General features: G+C 35.1%; 1 protein-coding gene across 1 annotated transcript in view; it reads right to left on the reverse strand.

The window, feature by feature from the left end:
* Window positions 1–22,421, reverse strand: part of CNTN5 (contactin 5) — a 310,963-nt gene that overhangs the window by 54,555 nt on the left and 233,987 nt on the right. The window contains exons 12-13 of the mRNA XM_058846829.1: window positions 8,499–8,626; window positions 7,380–7,555 (exon numbers count right to left, since the gene is read on the reverse strand). Coding sequence (XP_058702812.1) covers window positions 7,380–7,555; window positions 8,499–8,626 — 304 coding nt within the window. The remainder of the gene's footprint in view (window positions 1–7,379; window positions 7,556–8,498; window positions 8,627–22,421) is intronic.

The following is a 22,421-nucleotide window of genomic DNA, read 5'->3' on the forward strand; positions in this document are numbered from 1 at the left end:
ATTAATGGTATGTGGTTGGATAATAATGGTAATATAGCAGTAACCAGGCTGATGCAGATTGACTCAGGCATACCTGGCAAAACACGGCTTGCATTTCCCTTGCCTATAAGAAGTGAAAAAGATGGCTTTGGGTTTGTGAATCCTTAAGAATTATCCAGGGGGACTGCAGACCCTTCAAGTGGCAGTATTTATGAACAGTTTGCATAGACAAGCAAGAATTATGAAAATAGTTGTTTTGGTGAGCGCTGGTGGCTTTGAGTGGATGCCAGAGAGTGATGGAGAGTTGAGAGTGGATAGTGAGAACTTGAATCAGCTTGAAATGCTTCAAATGCATGTCAAGTGCATCTTGAATTGCTGCAAATGAGTTTGATTAATTTTATTGAAAGAAGGCAGAAAAAGAGATGAAGTTAAAAGAATATCAGCTGTCAGGTGGTATGTCAGGTACAGGGGTAGTTTTGTGAAAACAACAAATTAATAAACACATGGAAAAAGCAATGAGAATGGGAAGGAATGAGAAAAGAGATGGGATATGAAATGACAAATTTCAGGACAGAGAGGCCCACTACACCCTGTTGTTAAATTCATGTTCTGTATCTGAGATTTTATAACTGTGAGAAAAAAGGAAGAAAAGTCCTATACAGGCTCTCTCCAGTGCACTAGGTGACAATGAAAATGATGATTATGTTTTGCTGGGTTTTTTTTGCCCTAGTGTTATATAATTTTCTTTGGGATCTAATTAAAGTTCTTTGTTAATGTTAATTGGAATATGTTAATTAAAAGCAGTTGTTACACAGTGATTGATCATTAAGATTCTTAGTATGTATATTGTTGGATAACATTTATGAAGTATTTATGTGAACATTGTCTGCTGTGCTGCATGCTGTGTCTCAGTTTACCATACAAGAGACAAAGAAAGGGGGCAAGAAGTAGAGGCAAGTTTCAGGACAGGGAAAGCCTCTTCCCATGACACTTCTCTGTAACAACACAATTGACGTTTACAGGTGGAAGGCCACAAGAATAAAACCAGAAGACCGAGAATATAAGAGCTGAAATGGAGAAGTACTGCCAGGAAGGCTTTGGAAAGCACTGCCACATCAGCTGGGGAGAAAGGCTGCAGAGCTGCAAGTGTGAAATAGGCAGCAGAGCTCTAAATGGAAGCTTCCTTAGGAACTGATATTGATCAGTTGTTCAAACAATCGACTCTGCTGTTATAGCTCAGATTAGCACTGTGCCAAGCAGTTAAATGATCCATCAGCTCCAAGTAAACAGAGGGAAGAATAGGCTGTCATGACATGTCTTTTATTTATACCAAGATTTTTTGCATTAGAATGCTTTTTGTAAACAAGGAAAAGTACAAAATACCACAATGGATCAAATCAGTAAAAATTATCTGACTGTATTTCATGACTTATTGCAATCATTTTTTAATAGAAATTGGTCAGTGTTAAGAGACTCACATTATTCAAATTATTGGTTATCTCCCTTGTATTAAATAAAATTAAGTAGAAGAGTTGAGAGAATTTTTAAGGTTGGAAAAGACCTCTAAAATCATTGAGTCCCTATGTTAACTCAGCACTGCTGTGTTCACCCTTAAACCACATTCCACAATCCTTTTGAACATTTCCAGGACTGGTGATTTCACCACTTCATTGGGCAGCCTGTTCCAACGCCTGACCACCCTTTCAGTGAAGAAATATTTTCTAATATGTAATCTAAATCTCCCCTGGTGCAACCTGGTCGCTTCCTGTCACCCTGTCACTTGTTACCTGGGCCAGGAGAACTGATCCCCACCTCACTACATCCTCCTTTGAAGCACCTGTAGAGAGCAATAAGGTCCTCCTCAGCCTCCTTTTCTCCAGGCTAAACAAGATAAGATGTTGCTTATCATCTCTATCCCTTAGTCTCTATTAATAGCCAAACCCTCAAGCACTTGCATGCAACAATTTACATACTTTTTTTTGATTCTAGGAAATGTCTTTCTAACACAGCATGAAATAAATTCAATCAGTTCACTAGAACAGTTTATATCCAGGAAACAACACATGGTAAAGTACAGTATTACACTGTGGTCTTCATTGTGTTTGGATTTTGGTTTGTAGTTTTTGAGTCATAGAACTCAACGTCCAGAAATCCTTATTCCATTTAGTACCTTAGCTAATTTACAAGAACTATTTATTACCAAAATACGAAGATTTGAATTTTTTTTTTTAAATGCTCCTGATTGCTCAAATAGGTAACTGCTGTAGCATAACAAGTGACCAAAACCTGGTAATGAGCATAGGGCTGAAATTTCTAGAGATTAGAGTTGACAGTAATGGCTGTGTTCAGCCTCTTCCATCAGCAGGAATGGACTGCAACAGACAGTGAAACAAATTGGTAGCAATGACACTGATATGGCAGCTTTACTCTGAACAGAATTTCACTGTGCATAGAGCTTGCCATCTTCTGCAAGGCTTCTGACAACTATTGCCGTTTTCCTCACGTGGGGAGGCAGTCGGGGTGTTATGTAAAACCCCTATTTAATTAACCTTGTTTAGGTTTACATCCAATAAAGAGGAAAGACATTATTATTAACACCCTGCTGTTTTAATTGATTTCATGTAGTGTAGAATTTAGCTCTTCTTATTTAGAAACGCTTAGGAAATTATAGTCTTAATTTCTCAAATATGATAAAAGTACAAGAAACTAGGGAATGACTTGAAAATACAAGGAAAGGTGCAAATTTATGCACTTGCCAAAGTTCTAAGTTATCAAATTGAAGTCTTCAGTACTATGCAGGAGTTAAATGCACTATCCAATCTGTTCCTACTGTCCTTTTTGAAGTAAAACAGTAGATTTCCATTCACTTCCATGTGAACAAATAACCATTGTGAAATACAACATGACAAGTTGTACTTATTGCTTCTCCAGGTGGCAGTTTCAGCTAAGATCAAAGACCAAGAACATATTCAGACCAAATCACTTTCCTGATTCTGAAAAGTCAAGGTGAAGGACATTAAGAGCAATGCTGTTTTTTACCAGTCTGTGGATAACCACAATAAATCATTTTGTTTGGCTGCTATAAAAACAGTATCAGCCTTCAAGCACAGGGTTGGAATCATGATAGTTGGATGAAAATCTACTGAAAAAATCAGATATTTTTAGATGAAAAAGGGATATGTCTATGAGAAAATGATGGTCAATAGAGATTATAGGAGAGAATATTTTGAATAGAATTTTGACTAGGACTTCTATATTTGGCACAAGGGATAGAAAATAAAAGTTATCCTAATAAAAACAAGCAGGCCTATACTTTCTTAGTTCATTGTATACAGCGTTGCTACAAGAAAATGCTGGAAATTCAGACTTCTATACAATTTTTTTTCTATTATTTACACAGATTATTCCTCACAGAAGCTAAAATGTTATCTTTTGTTAGACAAAATAAGACTTTACCAATGCCAAAGGATTCTGGTTTTATATAATCCTTGGCATTATTTTTCTTCTACCAAATGTACTATGAAGTTACATAAACAGAACATTTGGGATGTTTTATTTTCCCAGACTGCAATCTGCAGTCATTCCAATGAAATTAAGCTGGTCCATTTTCCTTAATATTCCCTTCAAGCACAAGTTGACATCATTATCACACTCATCTTTTTGCCAGGCAAGTCCTTGAAGTACCTAAATTGGTATGGGTACCAAATAATTGATAGCTAATTAAAGAACAGCAAAAATTACCTTTGGTTTGTATAAAAAATTACTTCTCAATATGAAAATTGTAACACCATTTTTGGTACAAAACCTATTGATATAATTTCAAAACAGATAAAGTAGTATTTATTAGCAAGAGAAGATTTTATTTTTAATTGCAATTGCTAGATATCATGCAATTTTAGCAAGTGAAAAGTTATCTACAGCCCAAATAAATGTTACTTTGGTGGTAGATTTTATAACACTGCATTAAGCATCAAGATGCTCATCACATTTAACACTTGGGTCTGCCACAGTGAAAGTATGAGCATTGTAACCAGTGATGAGAGGTTTACGGTGGTTTCATTATTAGCAAAACCCATTTAAATAATGCTTAATTTCTCAGGTTTTTAAAAGAGTAAGCAAACTGCAGGCAAGCCTGGGAATATTTTTATCTGATGAAGTATCAGTGTATGTAGAAAAAATGGACATATAATTCTGTGACTTCATACACATTATTTCATACATATTATTTTTCTTAAACATACTTTAAAAAGCATTTTGTTCAGGATCAACTCATGCAATTTTGAAGTGTTTCCTTCAGAAGTGTAAAATAAGGGATGTAGACAGAACTCTATCAGACTTCAAGTTCCTGTTTTCTCCATTCATAAACCTATGGCTTTAACACATTGTGTATCTCAACTTTGAAACTGGATAGGTTAAAGGAGATTACATGACAGCAAAAAATTAGTTTTATGGTCCTTTGTCCCTGGTACCTGGTCATGCTTTAGATTTTATTCTAGTAAAGAAATAAATTTTTAATATTTTGATTAATTTCTCATGTAATTAACAGAAATGAGATACAATTGATGACATTACACAAATGAGTAGTGAAAATGGGAATTTTCAAAATGGGAATTGTGTCAAAACACAAAAAAACCTGCTTTATTACCACCGTCTCTATTACCACTTTCAAGATTTACATCTCTCAACTGATAGAGCTTCATTTCAGGACAATGCAAGAGTCAAAATATGTTAACCAATTATTTAAAAAAGCGTCAAAAGATGTGTCACACTTTGTTTCCAACATCATGCAGAAAATTTCCATGAGGATTGTCCTAAGAGGGCCATGTTTTTTGCTTCTGTTCTCAAGAGGAATGTAGCTCCCCACCCCTCATCCTGCTTGTAACGTGCTAACAGCTATTTTCAGTCCCCTTCCAGCTGATCCAAGCCTACACTTCCACTCTTTCTTTAGGATGAAAACCAGAAATGTCTTGACATTTAAATGCGTTAGGAATGCAAGTAAAGAAAGCATGGCCTGACCATCTTGTAAAGGCAAATGGATCTAGTCCAGTCTAAAAATATCAGGGTTTGATGCCTTATTTTGGTGCTTCTTTAGAGTTGTATATTATTTCACTATTTCATATGATTTTAACATGTGAACATGTTAGGATCTAATTCTGTAATATTTTGCCAAATATATAATGCTTTTATTTCCAGACTGATTATATTTTGTGATTACAATATAAATTATAACTGAATTATAATGCATATAATGTACCTGAAGTTTGCTCTTTGTTGGAAACTATGTTTTAGGAAAAAAATAAAATTCTCATGTGCACCTGAAAACAAAAAAATCACATTTTTACTTAATAAACAACTTTTTAAAATCCTTTTAGTCACTTAGTAATTTAGACACTGAGTATTGACTCCATTATGAGGGACTTGTTCAGCCTGAAGGACTGAGGTGAGACCTTGTTGCCATTTACTTCCTTGTTAGGGGAAGCAAAAGGATAGGTACAGATCTTTTCACACTTGTGGCCAGTGACAGAACCCAAGGGAATGGCCTAAAGTTGAGTCAGGAGAGGTTTAGGCTGGATATCAGGAAAAGATTCTTCACCCAGAGGGAGGCTGGGCACTGGAACAGGCTCCCCAGGGAACTGGTCCCAGCACCAGCCTGACAGAGTTCAGAAAGTTTGGACAATGCTCTCAGGCACATGGTGTGACTCTTGGGGATGGTGCTGTGCAGGGCCAGGAGTTGGTCTCAGTGACCCTTGTGGGCCCCTTCCAACTCAGCTTATTCTGTGACTGTGAGTAGCACTATTCTCACTTAGTAAAGAGGCACTGACACTCCATCAGCACAATGAGGAGGAGGTCATAAAGTTAAATAGCTGCTTAAATCTTCCAAGTTTTGGCCAAATTTTAATCATGTCAGGACAGCTAAATCAATCAGTAATTTTAGTGAGATTTGCATGAGTACTTGTCTGAAAATAAGATGTCATCTTTGATCACTTTGAATAAACTTTATTTCTAGCAGTTTGAGAGCTTTCTCTTGTAAAAATTAAATTAATGAAGAATTCTTGAGAGAGAGCTACAAAATCCTATTTTTTCATATAATAAATTATATTAAATTAGTTTTATTTTGACATGAGATATAAAATTACTTCGAAAATTTCCTAGCCCGTGGATTTTTCCCGGTGATTAAAAATTTCCTTGAAGAGAGATGCTGAAATACATGGAAAGAACCATGTAGCGTGTTTTAGATTTCAGTTTTTTTGGGAATGACTTGAAGTTAAATTGTAATCATAGGGTGTTTTATTGAATCAAAGAATGACCTTTGATGAATGACTTTCACTTTTAAGAAAGAGTGAATGTTTTCCTCCTTACATAAATAGTGTTCTTTTGTGTGTTGCATTCCTCGTATGAAGATAACTATGCTAAGAACCTTCCCACTAAGATATAATTTACTAATGTTGTTCAATTAAAAGGTTTATTGAAGTAAACTCAAATTTTAAAAACATGAACCCCCAAACCAAGTGGATATAAATTTCATAAAGAGTATGACCTCCATTTAGTCAAGCAGAAGAATAAATTGATTGCAGCTGGACAAGGTTTTAAATGCAAAGTTAACATTGCTACATTGTACCCAAATGATATACATTAAATTTTAAAATTTCCTGACCTTTATGAACTTAATTTTTTTCTGTTAACATAGCATGGACATTTGATTTACATTTCATTGGCTGGAAGATTCAGTTAAATGACTGGATTCCATTTCCAAACTTGTTCACATAAAAGGATTTCTTTCTACTAGGAAATGTTCAAATCATTTTACATGAGACAGGTTTGAATTACTTTATCATACCATTTGATCACATGAACCTCTTTTTTACTCAAGTGACAATATTTTAAATTGGTATGCATATTTTTGTCCATATGATTCTTATTGACTTACATAATGTTTACATGGTCAGGAAGTACCTCATGCAGGGGAGTTAGTAAACATAGCCCTTGTTATTCAGATATAAAAATATATTCTAGGCAAGTAGAGCATTGGGAGGTGAGGGCATTTCAACAGCCATATTATCTGTGAGACATCAATGCTTAGAGCAGCGTCCTTTCTATATTAAAATCAGCAGAAGAATATAAGTAGGATTTGATGAAAACTCTTTTTTGTTCCCTTACAAAGACTATCAGATACATCACTAATAATAGGATGTACAAGTTTAATACCATCTTGAGGAAAACTCCTTGGAATAATTCTAGTTTTCTGCAGTTTGAACCTCCTCTATCTAACATTTCTTTCCAATATTACTGAAACAAGCTATGTCTCAGTTTTTTCAAAATTTGGTACATGGGAGACATATAAAGGCATGCAAATTTTTATCAGTTCCCAGCACAGAGATGACAAATGCATGGTCACTTACTGCCTTGATGCTTTCAAAGTGTCCACCTTCTTTCTCAAAGTCAATTGGCTGCCCATTGAGTGTCCAGGAGAAGGTGACATCCATTGTGCTGTCATGCAGGGCTTTGCAACTGAGGACGATGCTCTCTCCAACTGTTAACTCGATCTTCTTGGGAGTCAGCTCTATTCTTGTAGGTTCTTGAAACAGAGAAGTGTTAGGAACACTCAGATGGAAGTCTACTTAGAGTGCCAGACTAAAATAACAGGATTGAGTACTGCTGAGTCTAGTCAGAGCTTACATTTTCTCTTAGTATGAGTTGCAAAGTCAAATTCTGAAATAAATTCATAATTCACACTGGAGTATGACACTGGGGATCAGAAGGTACAGGCAATTTCATGGAGTCAACAAGGCAGAATCCTAAACAACAATCTATAGGACATCTGAGATGCATTAAATAATTCTATTAGTTTCAGGAAAATCTACTTTGTTGTTTTGTTTTTTTTTTTTTTTTTTTTTTTTTTAAGGCTGCAGCACCTGGAATCTAGTGATTGCATAAAAAATTCAGTTTTGTCATATAAAATAATAAAGGATGTTTCATGGATTACTAAATATAGGAAGAAACTTGAAAAAATGAAGTCAAACGGCTTGAACACCTGCAAAGAAAATCCATGAATTCAGCTGAAAAATGAAAAAAAAAAAAAAAGTGGTTCAGAAATGGATTACTCTTCAGTGGTTTTATCATTACTATTAATCTTCTAAGGTACTACCTTTCTCTGGATTTTCCATAGATACAATTATTACTTTGATTGTAATTAAAGGTTTATTCTCATGCAGAAAAAGTTAGGGGTGAGCTCCCAAAGACAAAATATGTTAGAAGGGATATTGATTTTTTTACTTACAGAATTATTTATAGTTTGAGTGATTTAATGTATGTACAAAGTCTTATGACACATCTACAATACAACAGCTGGAGTATGCATTCTGATTTGATGTTTGACTAGATGGAGTTTAGTAACCTTAGCATTTTGGAAACACTTTTTTATTCTGCCTGAAGAATGCTGTTTTATGGTTGGCTGGGGATTCTAATATTTAAATATTAGTCAAAAGAAATAATCACTGCCATCAAAGAATTTTTCATACCTTTAACAGACACTGATGCAATGATTTCTGCAGATCCAAATACATTTACACCTTGGCATAAATACCGCCCTTCATCAGACTTGGAAGCATTCAGGATTCTCAGACTCCCATGTGGAAGAATAGTTATCCTGGAAAGGATAAATCCATAAATATAAAAATATCTCTCCATCTTACCAGCCAAATTCCATGATGATATCTTTCAGAGATAATAAATAGGATTAAGGATTGCTGTCTCTGTAGCAAGGGATGATGAGCATGATAACTGAATTATCTTCTGTTTCAAAAAGGTTTTAATAAATCCATTTTACTACTCCTTCCTTAATTCAAAATTTTCACAGAAGCATCAGTGGATTAGTATCCTTTGACACTTATTAGAGGTGAATTTTAATGAAACTTCTAGAACAGTAAAAAAGGTAATCCTTCATAATTTGTCTTCAAAGTTTCACCACTATATTATTGTCAAATCACTTTTCAATATCAAACACAGACTATTCCATCTAGAAAAAAAATGACCTTAGAAATCAGACCTGAGAAGAATGGGAAGCAAAACTCAAAAGAAGGCAAGAAAAAAAAAATCTCTATAAAATTAATTGTATCTGGTCAAAACATGATTTATGGCATCACAGCACAGTTTAGCAAAGGGACTTAAATAATCTTTCCTTTTTGTAGATGGGTTTTATTTTTTTTTCTCTGAGTCTATAATTGCAGATTACCTCTTGGTAAGTAACCCCACTAAAGCATATTCATGAGAAATGTTTGGCTGTTCATATTTAGGAGTTTCCAATTTTGTTTTTGCTTACACAATATTAATCATTAAGTCCATGAAGCAGCATGTAAATTAATGTTTTTTTGCTCTTCTAAAATGACAAAGACTCTGAATTTATTCTGTCTTAGAGCTGCAGCCCAGGAAGAGCAGTAAATAATCATGTTTTTTTTCCTGACAAAGAACTGTGAGCTTAAAAGGAATATGACAACTCTTAGGTAGTATTTAAGCCAAGCCCTGCTTGCAGATGTTTTGTATCCCTTCCCAGTTTAGGTAGTGGTTATGACTCTCTTGAAGGTCTTGGGAAGATGTAGGCTGGGAGGAATGGGTGCTGGAAGCAGAAAATCCTCTGAAAATGCTTTCAGGTATCCCTCAGAAGCAGGGGAGGACATGGGGTGTTTCCTTCTCTGTATTTGGAAACTGAGGTAAGATTTCTGTGTTAGAGAATCTAAATAAGTAAGTGTGTGGCTCTTCCCTAGGGATGGTTGGATTTTTAGTTATACCTGTCCAGAGAGAGGATATTCTGGCTGATACAGTATAGACTGACACTCCTTCTGCTGGGAATCCTCTGTGGAGTCTATGATCAGAAATCATGGAGGGTACAGTGCTGTGTTTTAATCTTGAGAAGTATTTAAAAGAGTATGGCACTTTTGATGGGATGGGTGGGCTCTTCAGCAGCAAAAGAGGGAAGGAATTACATTTATAGGCTGGGTGTGTTAAACTTCAAAGCTGTTACCCTTGATTTATACAAGGAGTTATTTACATAGGCTTAAAATTCAATAAGGTGCTCAAATTAAGCCATTAAGATAATTAATAATAAATAACAATAAAGAATCTTTCTTTCCTTTTTTTCTTCTTTCCTTCCTTTTCTCTCTCTCTCTGTCTTTTTCTTTTTTTTTCTTCAAAAAAAGAATAATGTTCCCTATTTTCTGACTGTGAGAAATGGTGGTTTATTATCCAAGGTTTATAAACATTATGGTGGAGAAAACAGAATTTCATTCCAGAGAAAAATGTGCTTCTGTTCACTTCAGATGTGAAACCACTCACTGCTCTCAGCAGACAGCAGAAGAAAATAATAGTTTCAAAATTGAACAGGGCAGAGGAAGGACATGTCAACTTTAGGGTTCTCCAGTACAACCTGAGAATGCATCTCCCATCCTGCTCTAAAAATATATACACCGGTATTTGAGTCACATTATTTGTCTAAAGGTAATTCTATAGAAAACATTTTGTATTAAGCAAATGACTCTGTATTAGAATTTTGAGGGTTTGGAATTTTTTTTCCAACAAATAAAAAGGCTTGAAATTTTGTAGTGATATGTCACACCTTTGAAGGAACACTCTGCTTCAGAAACTGACAGGGATGCAAGCTTCCTTCCTTTTCTCTTTGTGTAATTTAAGCAAACATTTCTATCAACATGCTGTCTTCAATGCTCCGATGACAGCATTTGTATGGCAATAGTCTTTGCAGAATAGTGATAGTTCTCATCAATATACTGACAGGATCAGAAAAACAAAAGGGTATTCCATTAACGTTTGCAACTTATAGAAGCTTATACACAGGTTAAGTGCTGATATAAAACAGTTTTGGAATTCTGACCTTGGAGGAAAAGAAAGCTAGATGCATATGGAAGATTATCTAAAGAATCTTATGGATATTATCAATTACATTTATATGTAGTTAAAATCTCCTGTTATCCATGAGGGAAAGAGTAATCACTCAATCAAAGGAATTGCAAACACATTTGCTAGTGAATTATTTGGCTCAGAAATTAATATTTTACTTAAGGTGCCTAGCACTCATCTCTCCTCCCTTTTTTTGTGTGTGTTTGGGAAAAAAGCCAGAGGCCTGGTTATGATGGAAATTGAAATGCTTTATTTATTCATATAATACTTGCTGCACACAGCAGGAACATAGAGTTCTCCTCCTTCCCTGCCAATATCTCTCAGTCACGGAGAGACCACCTGCATCGCATGTCTACATATTTTAATAAAAAAGTATGGTAGTGAAAAGTTTTTTACTTCATAAATAGAAAGGAAGCAAAGAGAGGAAAATGGGGCTGGGCTAGAATTAAGGATAATTCAGGAAAAGAAGCAAACCTAAATTGTTAACTAACTAGAAACTCAGGGAAAGATTTTGATAGATTAACTAACAGAGAAAGGATGATTGAGAGATCAAGGTGAGAATTTGGAGATTACTGTATTTAAGTATAAGAAAAATCATTGTAATCACATAAAGGAGATGGATGTTGTTCATAAATGATTTCTGAAAAAGAATTGCACAAAATCAATGTCTCTGTAGAAAAGAGTTTTCATCTGTCTAATAACATGAGGAAAAAGAGATGAGAGTTAATGTCTTGATGTCAAAAAGTGTGTTGTCTTGAGATCATCTGCAGCAAAGCTTTTAGCAGTAATTATTAGGAAAGAGTAATCAAGATATAACAGCAAATGGACTTGTGATAAAATTGAACATGGGTTAACTTAAGCACACTGAATGAGATTAAATTCTTATAATATTTAATAAGAAATATTTTCTAGAAAAAATAAGTACAGATTTAATCTTCCATGGGTTTCAAGCATGATTTTCATGCTGAAATTCACATGACTAGTTGAATACATTTCATACAAAAATTAAGGATTGTTAAGAGACTGGTTGAAGAAAAAGCTTTTTTTTTTTGAAAGATAAATTGGTTTTTATGATATGATATTATTTTTCAAAATTACCAAGATACAAAAAGGCTGCAAAAAATTTGATTAAATAAACGGTTCTTTGACACAGCAGCTGAGCACCAGATTAATAGAAAAGCAGTAGTTGTGACTCTGAACTAAGAGGACCAAATGTGACCATTTTCCTTTACTGAAAGGAAAATGTGGCCCTAGAATATACCAGACACCAACCTGCACCTCTTCATGGAAGTATTAATACATGAAGCACTGAGGAAGTATAATAAGGAAAATTTTGGTCATCAGCATTCAGAAAGATTAATTGTAATCAAGCTGACATTTGGAAGGATCAACCTGATGACCAGAGAGGAAAGAAAACCTTTTGTTCTAGAGGCTGTTTGTAAAATTAAAACTGCACATGAAATGAGTTCCTATTTTACACAATAATTTATGAATCTTGTCAGCATTCAGTTGAACCTCTGTTAAAGGTAAAAAAGTGCAGATGTCTAATTCATATTGTAGATCTTCACACTTTGGTATCTCAACTTGAACTGAATCTCACCCTCAAATCTTAGTTTAGTTCCCCAGATACAAGTACATTTCATGATCTGACATAATTTGTGGGACAAACCCCCAGATGCTGCAAGACATAGAAATTAATTTCCTCATTGTCCCTACTTGCTGTGTGCAGAGACATTGCAGAGACAATGTTTGTGCTTAAAGTACAAACACAGAAATAAATTAGCCACAAGATTCACTGCTCATGAAGCTGAAACCCCCCCAAAATTAATAATTGAAACAACTATACTGAAATTGAATGTGATTTCAAAGTGTATCTTATATCTCTGCATATTATAATTTTCCATTCTGATTGTATCAGATATAGTGCAATTGTTGGATGCCCAGCTTGCAGCACCTGTGGTTTTCTTGTCCAGAACATCAGCAAGTTTGGACATACGTATTTATAGCATTTCTATAATGTCAGTTCTGTGAATGACAGTGTAATCCATTAAACTAGTTTGAGAACTGCTACAAAGCCATAGAAACATGAATGAGAGTGTAAATTTTCCACTCTAAATTTTCAGGATTTGACTTATATTAACACCAGAAGGCTGAAAAATACTCAGCAACTAGAGTTTTCAGATAATATTTTAAAATTGTTATTTTCACCGTAAAAATATTTCAGTCTGTTCAAAGTTTATATTCACTAGTAATACTTAAGGCTGGAAAACGTGCTTAGTACATTTGTTTAAAGAAAAATGCATTAGCTCACTCAGATCAGTAATTTTGTCAATTTTGTTCTTTCAGCAATGAAGTATGCACCAGGGGAGAGTAAGTCCTTGATATAGAATGTACTGCTTTATCTGGAAGGATGAAATTCCATGCTGTTTGCATATGGGATGTTGATGTGAGCAGAAAGGTATTCTCTGAAACTAAGTGTCTGCTAAGAAGCTGGTGGATGGAAATCAGGCTCATAAGAGATGCTGTATCTTTTCTAATAGATGGTGTTTGGATGTCCTTTATTTGGCAGTCTGAAATGTCTTCTCTTAATCACTGCTGACTGACAGAGAGGTAAAGAAAATCCTTTAGGTTTCATGTGATTTAGAGAATTGGAGTGAGTAGGATATGATATGTAAGAATTGCTTTGTCAGAAGTCTTGCACAGTTTGGTTTTTTTTGGTTTTTTTTGGGGTTTTTTTCAGTATTTTGATTAAAATGTTGCTATTTTTTCCTTCCTGCTTCTCTGTTTAGAGAAAACTTTTGAGACTGACCATAAACTTTGGCCTTTTGTTGAGGGAAAGGACTAAGGAATGGGAAATACCAATATCATTGTTTTGGTATAAAAAAAGGAGATCTATTCTGCCTGCCATATAATTTTTCCTTTGATTAATTCTGAAGTATAAATGAAATGTATTATTAGTGCAGACACTTTTAATGTTCCACTCTCTTACAGAGAAAATATTTATTCATTAGTATCTGTTATCATCCACCATAGGAATTCTCAGATATTATCTAAATAGATAAAAATAAATAATATCTGAGATAATGGATAATAGTGTGGTAGAACACACACTATCGTATGTTGGAAATTGATGCTGGAAATTTTCAGCCTTCTTTATCACCAGGGACAATTTTACCTTGACCCACTGGGGCCAGGATATGCATTTGTTCTCCATATCACATGTTAAATCAGTGAGCAGAGACCTCCATCAAGATTAAGATAACAATAAATTGAAACTCTAATTTTTATTCTGTTCCATCATTCATAGCAGATTCTCACAAGCAGACATCTTGATGCTGTGGCAGAAATTGTTTCTGGATGCTGAAGCAGCTGAGCAGTTGAGGCAGCAAACATTAGAATTGCTACACAACAATTCAGGATTTTACTGAGGACTTTTTGCACAGACAAAGTGTCTGGATCTTAATAGAAAGTAATGTCAGGCAGTTTATACTTGGAGCTTGATATTCTTTAAAAACAATTACAAAGTTAGAAAAAATACAAGTCAGATGTGTGGCCATTTTTGGTGGGGAGGAAGACTTAGCAATGGGTAGTTTGGATAGTTTGGTAGCCTATAGATACTAGAATCTTTCTCTGTTTTTAATTAATTATTTTGGTATTATCTTTTGACTTTCAAACCAAAGTAAATTTTTATAGCACATTAGAGATATAACCACATCAATCAGGGAAACATAACTTTTAGTTAAAATCTTTGCAAAATTTAGCACCTAGTAACTGGAATTAAAAGAAAGTTATTGGTGGTTGGAAAATCATCCCCTGCATTTTTCATTTGGATCTAAAATCAGGAGTATGAAATTGGTTTGTCTGCATGTTGGAAATAAGAATTTTAAAGATGCAAATGGTGAGAAGCTGTACTGACTCATTTAGCCTGCAGCCCCTCACAGTGTTCTGATCTGAGCAATCTGTCATTCGACATTAGTTTGGGTTTGGGATGTGTCAGTTTCCTTTAATGTAGACTACAAGGAATCAGAACAAGTATTTGTAAATAGCTGAAACCTTTTTTTCTCCATTAATGGCTTTGGGCTATCTCATTCCCCTTTGCTTCCTCTTGCTCCTTCATTATAGATGCACAAACTTCTAATGCTTACAGAAAATGGATGTGAGTTACTCCTGTAGTAAAGCCACTTAGATAAGCAAAAGAAAATCTACTTTATATTAATTTTTTAATATCACCCTAGATAAAGTAATTTTAATTTTAATATTGTTGACTTAATTAGAAAAAAACCTATATTTGGCACAGTCCCTTGGCAAAGCACAAAATTATTTGGATTTTCTTCACTTTATGTTTTCAAACATTTATAATGGTGCAATTCCTTTGTGTGATATCTTAGGTCATTGGAATATGCTAAGCCTTATTATTAATGTACTTCCAGCTCTATTTAAGCTAATCTATGCAAACCGTCTTAGGGCAGTTTCTTTCTGGAGCCACAGCCACAGCCAGGCCTCTCATTTTGTCCTTGCAGTTTGCTGCACAGGAACATTTGTGCATGAAACTAAACAGCTCTCACTGGTGCAAATGTTGTCCGTGTATGTAAATATAATTTCATGTGGAGGACACTGGAAGTTATTTTTTGCTAATAAATGTAGCTTCCATTCTAAGCACAGGAAATAAAAATGATATCTACAGTGCTTCTGTGCAGTTAAGTCTGGAAAATACTGATATGTCAGGATTGGAAGGGTCTTTGGGAGTGCTTTCTTCTTTGTATGAATCAGCTGGTCATTATTAGCTTAAATGATGCATTGCATTAATTAATTAATTAATTACTTTATTCAAGACAAAATTTAAGCATATAGACTCTATATGCTTATAGTTTATATATAGTTTAAAGACTCTATTAATAACACCAATGTCAAAGATGATAGAAAGATGCTAAAAATTAAATTTCTAAGCTAATAAACTGAAACAGAGCCTAACTAAATGTAACAGAAGTTCTGATCAATAATCTATATTAGCTAGAGAAATTATATAACAAGCAGATATTTAAATTATTCTACATTTTTACTCGTATGCTCAAGCGAGTGTTGGTACATATTGAAAATTTAGTATCACTTTACTAATTGGTACTTTGTTGTGCTCAAATATTTTACCCTCAAATTTGTTCATCTTGTGCAAAGAAAGAACTAGGAGTATTACTCAGAAGACATATCAGGATAAGTGTTCCAGAAACTCTTATTCAATAAATTGTTAGGAAAGGCTGTTTAAGGTATTTTCTTCCCTGCATTGAAGTCCAAGACTTCTTTTAAAAGCTCTTATAAAATACAATTAGTGTAGAACAATTTTTCTCTAAACATGCTGAAAATACTCTAAAATTATTAAATTGTTCTTTCATATTTTTTAAAATCCATATCATATTCTTGACCCATTTAAATTTAATATCTATTTTAATATTGAAATATTTTTAATAATTAAATGTATTCCTCTTTTTTGCACACTATTTCAATGTCAGAAATACTCTCATGCTGCGAAAAGGTTCCTTCTTTTCAAGGAAAAGCCTTATCACAATAATTTGCTCCATGTTTCTAAGTGACAGCAATGAATTATTAACTTACTCTATTTTTGTCAGATGCTTTAGAAATAATGACATCTTCAAGGAATGCATGATCCCCCCAGGAAAAGAAAAAAATCACAGGAAACTTTAGTTACTGTAAGATGTTTCCATGTTTCACTTGTTAGAAAAGCAACATTAATACTCAAAGGCAGACCTTATGTGCAAGAGTTAAAATTCAAATAGGCCAGGTGCTCAAGGAGGCAGATCTTTAGTCAGCGTAAAACAAGATAATTTCATTCAACTACATGGTTCTATTATGGCTCATTCTAGATAAAGACACCTCCAAACAGTCAAACTATGCTATGCTTGAAGTGTTAACATTAACTTCAGCAATATAATATGAAGAGCAGAAACTTAAATTTCATTCAAATGATATTCTTGTAAATTGAAGGCTGTTAATTAGATGTTTACATGGGAATTTTTCATATGCTTAGGGCAGCAGTCATCTAGCTGAAGCATTACTGTTGTAAGCTGTGTAATGATGTCCAATCAGATGGAACCTGCTTTCCAGTGTTGAATCATGTTCTACAGCAACACTACTAGAATATTAACTGCAAGTGGTACTTTTATGTAATGCAGCAATGAAATTGAATATTTTCCACCTCTCTGAAATATTATTTTGTTAGATATGCTGTTACTGCCTTCTTGTGAATAGAAGAGCTGGGCAGAAGAGAACAAATGTTTGTTCTTTTGCATTAAACACTTGCTCTCAAGAAAAATAAACAACAGTAGATAGTCACCCCCCCCAAAAAAAACCAAAACAAACCAGAAAAAAACAACAAAAAAAACCCCAAAAACCCAACAACCAAACAAACAAAAAACCCAAACCCTTGTAATTTGCAGTTAATTAATAAGCATTAAGACCCCCTCCCCAGCAGAGCTGTTTTCTACTTTGTAGTGTTCTCTCCCTGCCATACATAGTCAATTATTGAAGTGCCCCTGGGAACTGAATTCCCTAATCCCAAACAAGGTGGTAGCGGACCAGCAGCCAAACTGATGGCTGGATGCTAGGGAAGGAAACTGACTGGTGAGAATCAAATCAGCAAGAGGGTTTAAATGCTTGTAAAATAGCCAGCAGGGAGGTTTGAAAAGGATTAGAGCTTAAATAGATGTTTTCTGTGTTCCATTCATATAATACATCAAAACACACCAAAAAAAGCATATTCTTTCCTGACATTTTCAGAAATAGACAAGATAATGAGATTTACATGGTTGTGGGATGGAATCAATGAGATAGTTTTAATGGTCTACTGGTAAATGTTATTAATGTAGCATTCTGTTAATTTGTTACTTTTGTTGCATTTTGAAATATTGTGGCTTCAATCATCTCATATATCTAATCTTGGTTGCAGTTCAAAGACAGGACAGATGAATGTGGCAATGTCTGCCTTATCCTCACATCAAACCTACTCTGCTGTCAACTGGAGAAGCTCCAATTATATTTCTATCATATGGTGGGTACTGCTAGACTCTGAAAGATGAAGACTGATTGCTACAATCATTATGCTGCCTCTGGGAGAGTGTGCAGAGTCTGCCCTTACTGCATGTTTGTCCAGGTAGAAACTCTTAGGAGGAGAGATTCCATTAGCATGATGTATGCTATGCTTGGATCAGTAGCTATGAGTTCTTCACTAGCTGTTTAGAACTGTCATGATAAGATTCAGTGCTCCACAGAACTGCTGGCCTTCCAGCCATCGCTGGTGTGAAATAGCCCTTACTGTCTCCTTGTCTAAAACCATAAGGTCTCAGCTGGACTACAGACGAGTTTGACACACTGTTTTCATGAAAGATATATGATCTAGAGGGGACAGAGCAAAAGAATTTTTCAGTACAAAAGCGACTTCTGAAAATTGGAAAAGAGTAATTTCAACATAGATTACTTTAGCTCCCAAAATATATTTGCTGAGATGTTTAGAGAATTTTGAACATTGATAAGTTTGGTAGATAGTATTCAATAAAAATGGTACGTATTAGTATTAGTATAGCAATAGATATGATAGAATAGTAATTGGCCCTGCTTTGTTGTAAGATGTCCCTGCTGGCCCTTTGTTTATGCAAATCAGAGATGGCCATGCTGTGACCAATAAGGGATAGTCATTACTTGTTTGCTTAGTTCTGCAATATTTCTGAGTTTACCCTTTGAAACTCCAGCACTTCTTTTTTCTATCATCTTCACTATTAGATCTAGTGTAAAAGATGTAAATAATCTGTTGCTACATTCAGAAAGAAAGCAAATAATAGAGGCAAAAAGCTATCTCATGGCTCCATTTGTACTCCATACTACTTCACATCTTGAGGCAAGAGCTTTTCAGTGGAGAAATCAGATAGATAGAACAGACTTCACAAAAAATGTGAGGAGTGAAAGCACACCTAATAAACAACTTTCCGCCTATAGTTCCATGATGCATCTCTAACCTATTTCTGTGATACATCTCTAGATTTCTACATCATTTACATTCAACACACTTCCTGACTGCATCCTCGACAAGGGGTGTGCTCAAAAGGATGTACCTCTTAAGAACACCTTGTTGTTTATTAAGATATTGGTGCAAGATGAATATTCATAAACCTTGATTATAAATAGCAGTGCAGAGTAAAGGCTGTGCTCTTTCTGCAACACATACAAAATTATCACAGGAAAATTTTTTATGGAAGACAGCTTTGCTGGAATAACTACCTTTTCTCTAGTAATGGTCAACTCTCTCTAATTAGGTTTTTCTTTTAATAGTAAACCTACAGGTTAATGATCCTACTTAGAGGGTCTTGCAGTGTTTAAACCTTTATGAGAGGTTAAAAAAAATATATCTAACTAAGCTATAAAGCTGCCAAAGCTACATTAGTTTTCTTACATTTTGTGAAAGGACCAACCTGACCTGGGGATGTAGACATCTTACAGGAAGAAGGGACAGTCAGTTGAGTGGAGAGACAGCTTAAAAGCATTGGTTCAGCACAAAAATACTTCCAGAATGTGGGAATGGTAAATGGATTTTGACTAAAATGAATTAGGATCTTATTGACTCCACTTTTCAGGTCAGATGAGTTCATTTTGCATTCTGGGGGGGAAACAGGTACCACGTCTGGAAAACTAGGTAGAACAAGATTTATTTTATTCTCATGTCAGAAGGTGAAACACAGTCTATTAACTGGAAAAGGCAGTTAAAAAGACACATGTTCCCTCCAGAGAACCACATTGCCACTAAGGGTGAAAAGGGTATAAAGTTCTTTGTAAGTTTGTAATTGTAAATTTGTTTTGTAATTGTAATTTTCTTACTTTGTAAGACTGTAAAAACAATTTATTGATTAGTAGGGTTGTTGGAACCTTAGAAACTTTAGTTTACTTTGGAATACCTTGTACTTCAGCCTCTACTCAAAGATGTTGATTACAGATTGGAGTAACAGTTCAGTAGGACATGCTTGTGTTTAAAATTGATATATCCATCTACAGCTGTATTGCTCTGTATGGAAGAGAACAGATGGAATTCCCGCAGTGACATAAGTTATGTGCAATAAAGCATGTGACAAAAATAATGGAACAAGAAAAAATATAAATCAGTGACTCTATCTGTGCTACTCCACCAGGCTGCTCCCAGAGATGGCTTTTGTTTTAGAATCAGGTGTCCCATCATGCACAATGAGAAGGTCACAGACCTCTTCGAGGGAAACATTACTTGTGAATAAAAAAAAAGGTGTCCTCAGTTTGAATCTGTTTTGCTTTATGCACAAACTACCCACATACAACCTCTACATCCTGTCTCTCAGTGCATTTATTGCTTGTGTATGGATGGAAATTTGTAGTGGTCACAGGCTCTGGAGAAGACTAGGGAGCCAGCAAGAACAAATAAAGATGCTTGGGGAGAAGATGCCACTGTTAATTTTGTGGTGTTGGATGGCCACATCATTTGAAGGATTTGGATGGCTCTTGGGTTGCTCTTGCTTCTACCAGCCACAGGTTCTCTGGTGGATGAGACACAATGTCCCCCACATTTATTCATCATGCTAAGTCTGGGTACATATCATTATGTCCCACATACTCCCACATGATACAGGTGATCAGTTGTGGGTTGCTAATTTCAAGATAAAAACTGTCATGGTTGTATTGCCACACCACATTGGAGAAGATCTCATATTGGTCCATGTTGGTCATAGGGCAGATGTAAATTTTTGTGTGGCATTAGCTAAGTCACACCTACGGACTGGTGACATGGTAGCTGTGCAATCATTCAAAAATATCTGCTGTTGTAGTCATAATGGGAAACTCTAATGCTAAAATCCATCTTTTTTTTCCTATTTGAGAAGGTCAAAGAAGCATTAAAGCATTCACATGGTACACAACTCCAAGCTTACTGTCTGTCTTCATACCAACAGGCTCAATAAATAGGCATCTTCACTCATCAGCATAGAAACAAGAACATTATATTTCTTCAGTGTCTTAATTTCCTTATTCACCTAAATTCTACTTGCTTTCTTCAAACTTACTTAGTTCTCATTCTTTTTTTCCCTAAATCTTCTTTTCTGCACAAAAGCATGCTATTGTATTCTTAACTGATGTTAAGACGTTGCCACATCTCACCTCTTCCCCAACCTTACTTATGAAGTGCATTATTGATGACATTGGCATGGAGCTGAGAACACAGAAAATAAGATGAAAAAGTTACTGACTCAATAGGGATAACCTGCTGCCAGACATGCAGTTGTGTCCTATAATTATACATCTAGACTAATTAGCAATCTCTCCCCCTTTTTATTAATTTTATATAGTTGTACTATAGCAAGATCCCTTCTCAGGATAACAGAGAAGTACTGAATCAACAGAGACCTCACTGCTTACTGTATAATCACATCACACTTTTGCACACAGAATTATTTTCCAGCCATTTAACAGAATTTTAATCTATTTTTAATAATTTTACTTGTGTACTCTGAATCTATTAGACCAGGTAACTACTTCCCAGGGACCTGGCAAGGCTAAGCTAAGTATCTAAAGGCGGTAGTGTGAATGTGTCCTTAGAGCAGTAGTGACAGATGGCACAAGTTTTGCCCATCATTTTGTAGTTCACTATGTTGGCATCTCTCTTCCCCTCTCTTCAGAGGTCTGGGAAAAGACACAGTCAGGGATCAGAGGCAATGAAAAGAAAGATATTTTTCCTAGGGATACAGAGAGGACTACATACAGGTTTATTGAAAACTGATGAAAGATTTCTGAACTAAGAGCCAACCTGAAGGGAATGGCGAGCCTTCCAAGGACACAGTGAATGATGATAACCTGTTTATAGTTTCACCTTTCTGTTGCCAAGTTTTCTCCATTTAAAAAATGCTCCTTGATTTTACTTCACTTCTAAGAAAACATAGCTCCTATGGTTCAAAGATTTTTGGTGCTTTAGGCATGCTCACTTTGATGAAAATTGCAGAAAAATCCTCAGAACTCTGTTTGACTCATGCTCCTATCACACTTGAATTCCTGCTGAACTGAGATTATACTTATAACCTCATCCATCATTTTTTCCCTTATTTTTGAGTGTTTGAACTCAGACCCTTTGTATTGCTCTTCACAAAGTTGCTTGGATATGATTATAGGATTGTTTATGAACTTTGCAAATGTAGTATGTAAAGAGCAATTGGCCTTTTAAATCAAAATTTCATAGCTTCTTCCATGCACAGTCAGCAAAAACAAAGAACTTTTTTTATAATATAATTTTATTTACTGTTTTTATTGAGAGTGGAAACATAAGCTGCCATTTAGCAGTGGAGCTGTGGAAGGGAACACAGTGAGGTGGGGTCTTTGCTACAAGGATCAGACAAAAACATCCCTTTGAGAGTGGGGTATAGTATAAACCCTTAAAAAGAAGGGTGAAGATTTACCTTGATAAGGCTTAGTGATACCCAGAAATATATGTATATTCAAGACACTGCTTGACAGATTCCAAGGTC

Source organism: Poecile atricapillus, chromosome 1 (genome assembly GCF_030490865.1).
Source record: "Poecile atricapillus isolate bPoeAtr1 chromosome 1, bPoeAtr1.hap1, whole genome shotgun sequence".
NCBI classification, from domain to species: Eukaryota; Metazoa; Chordata; class Aves; order Passeriformes; family Paridae; genus Poecile; species Poecile atricapillus.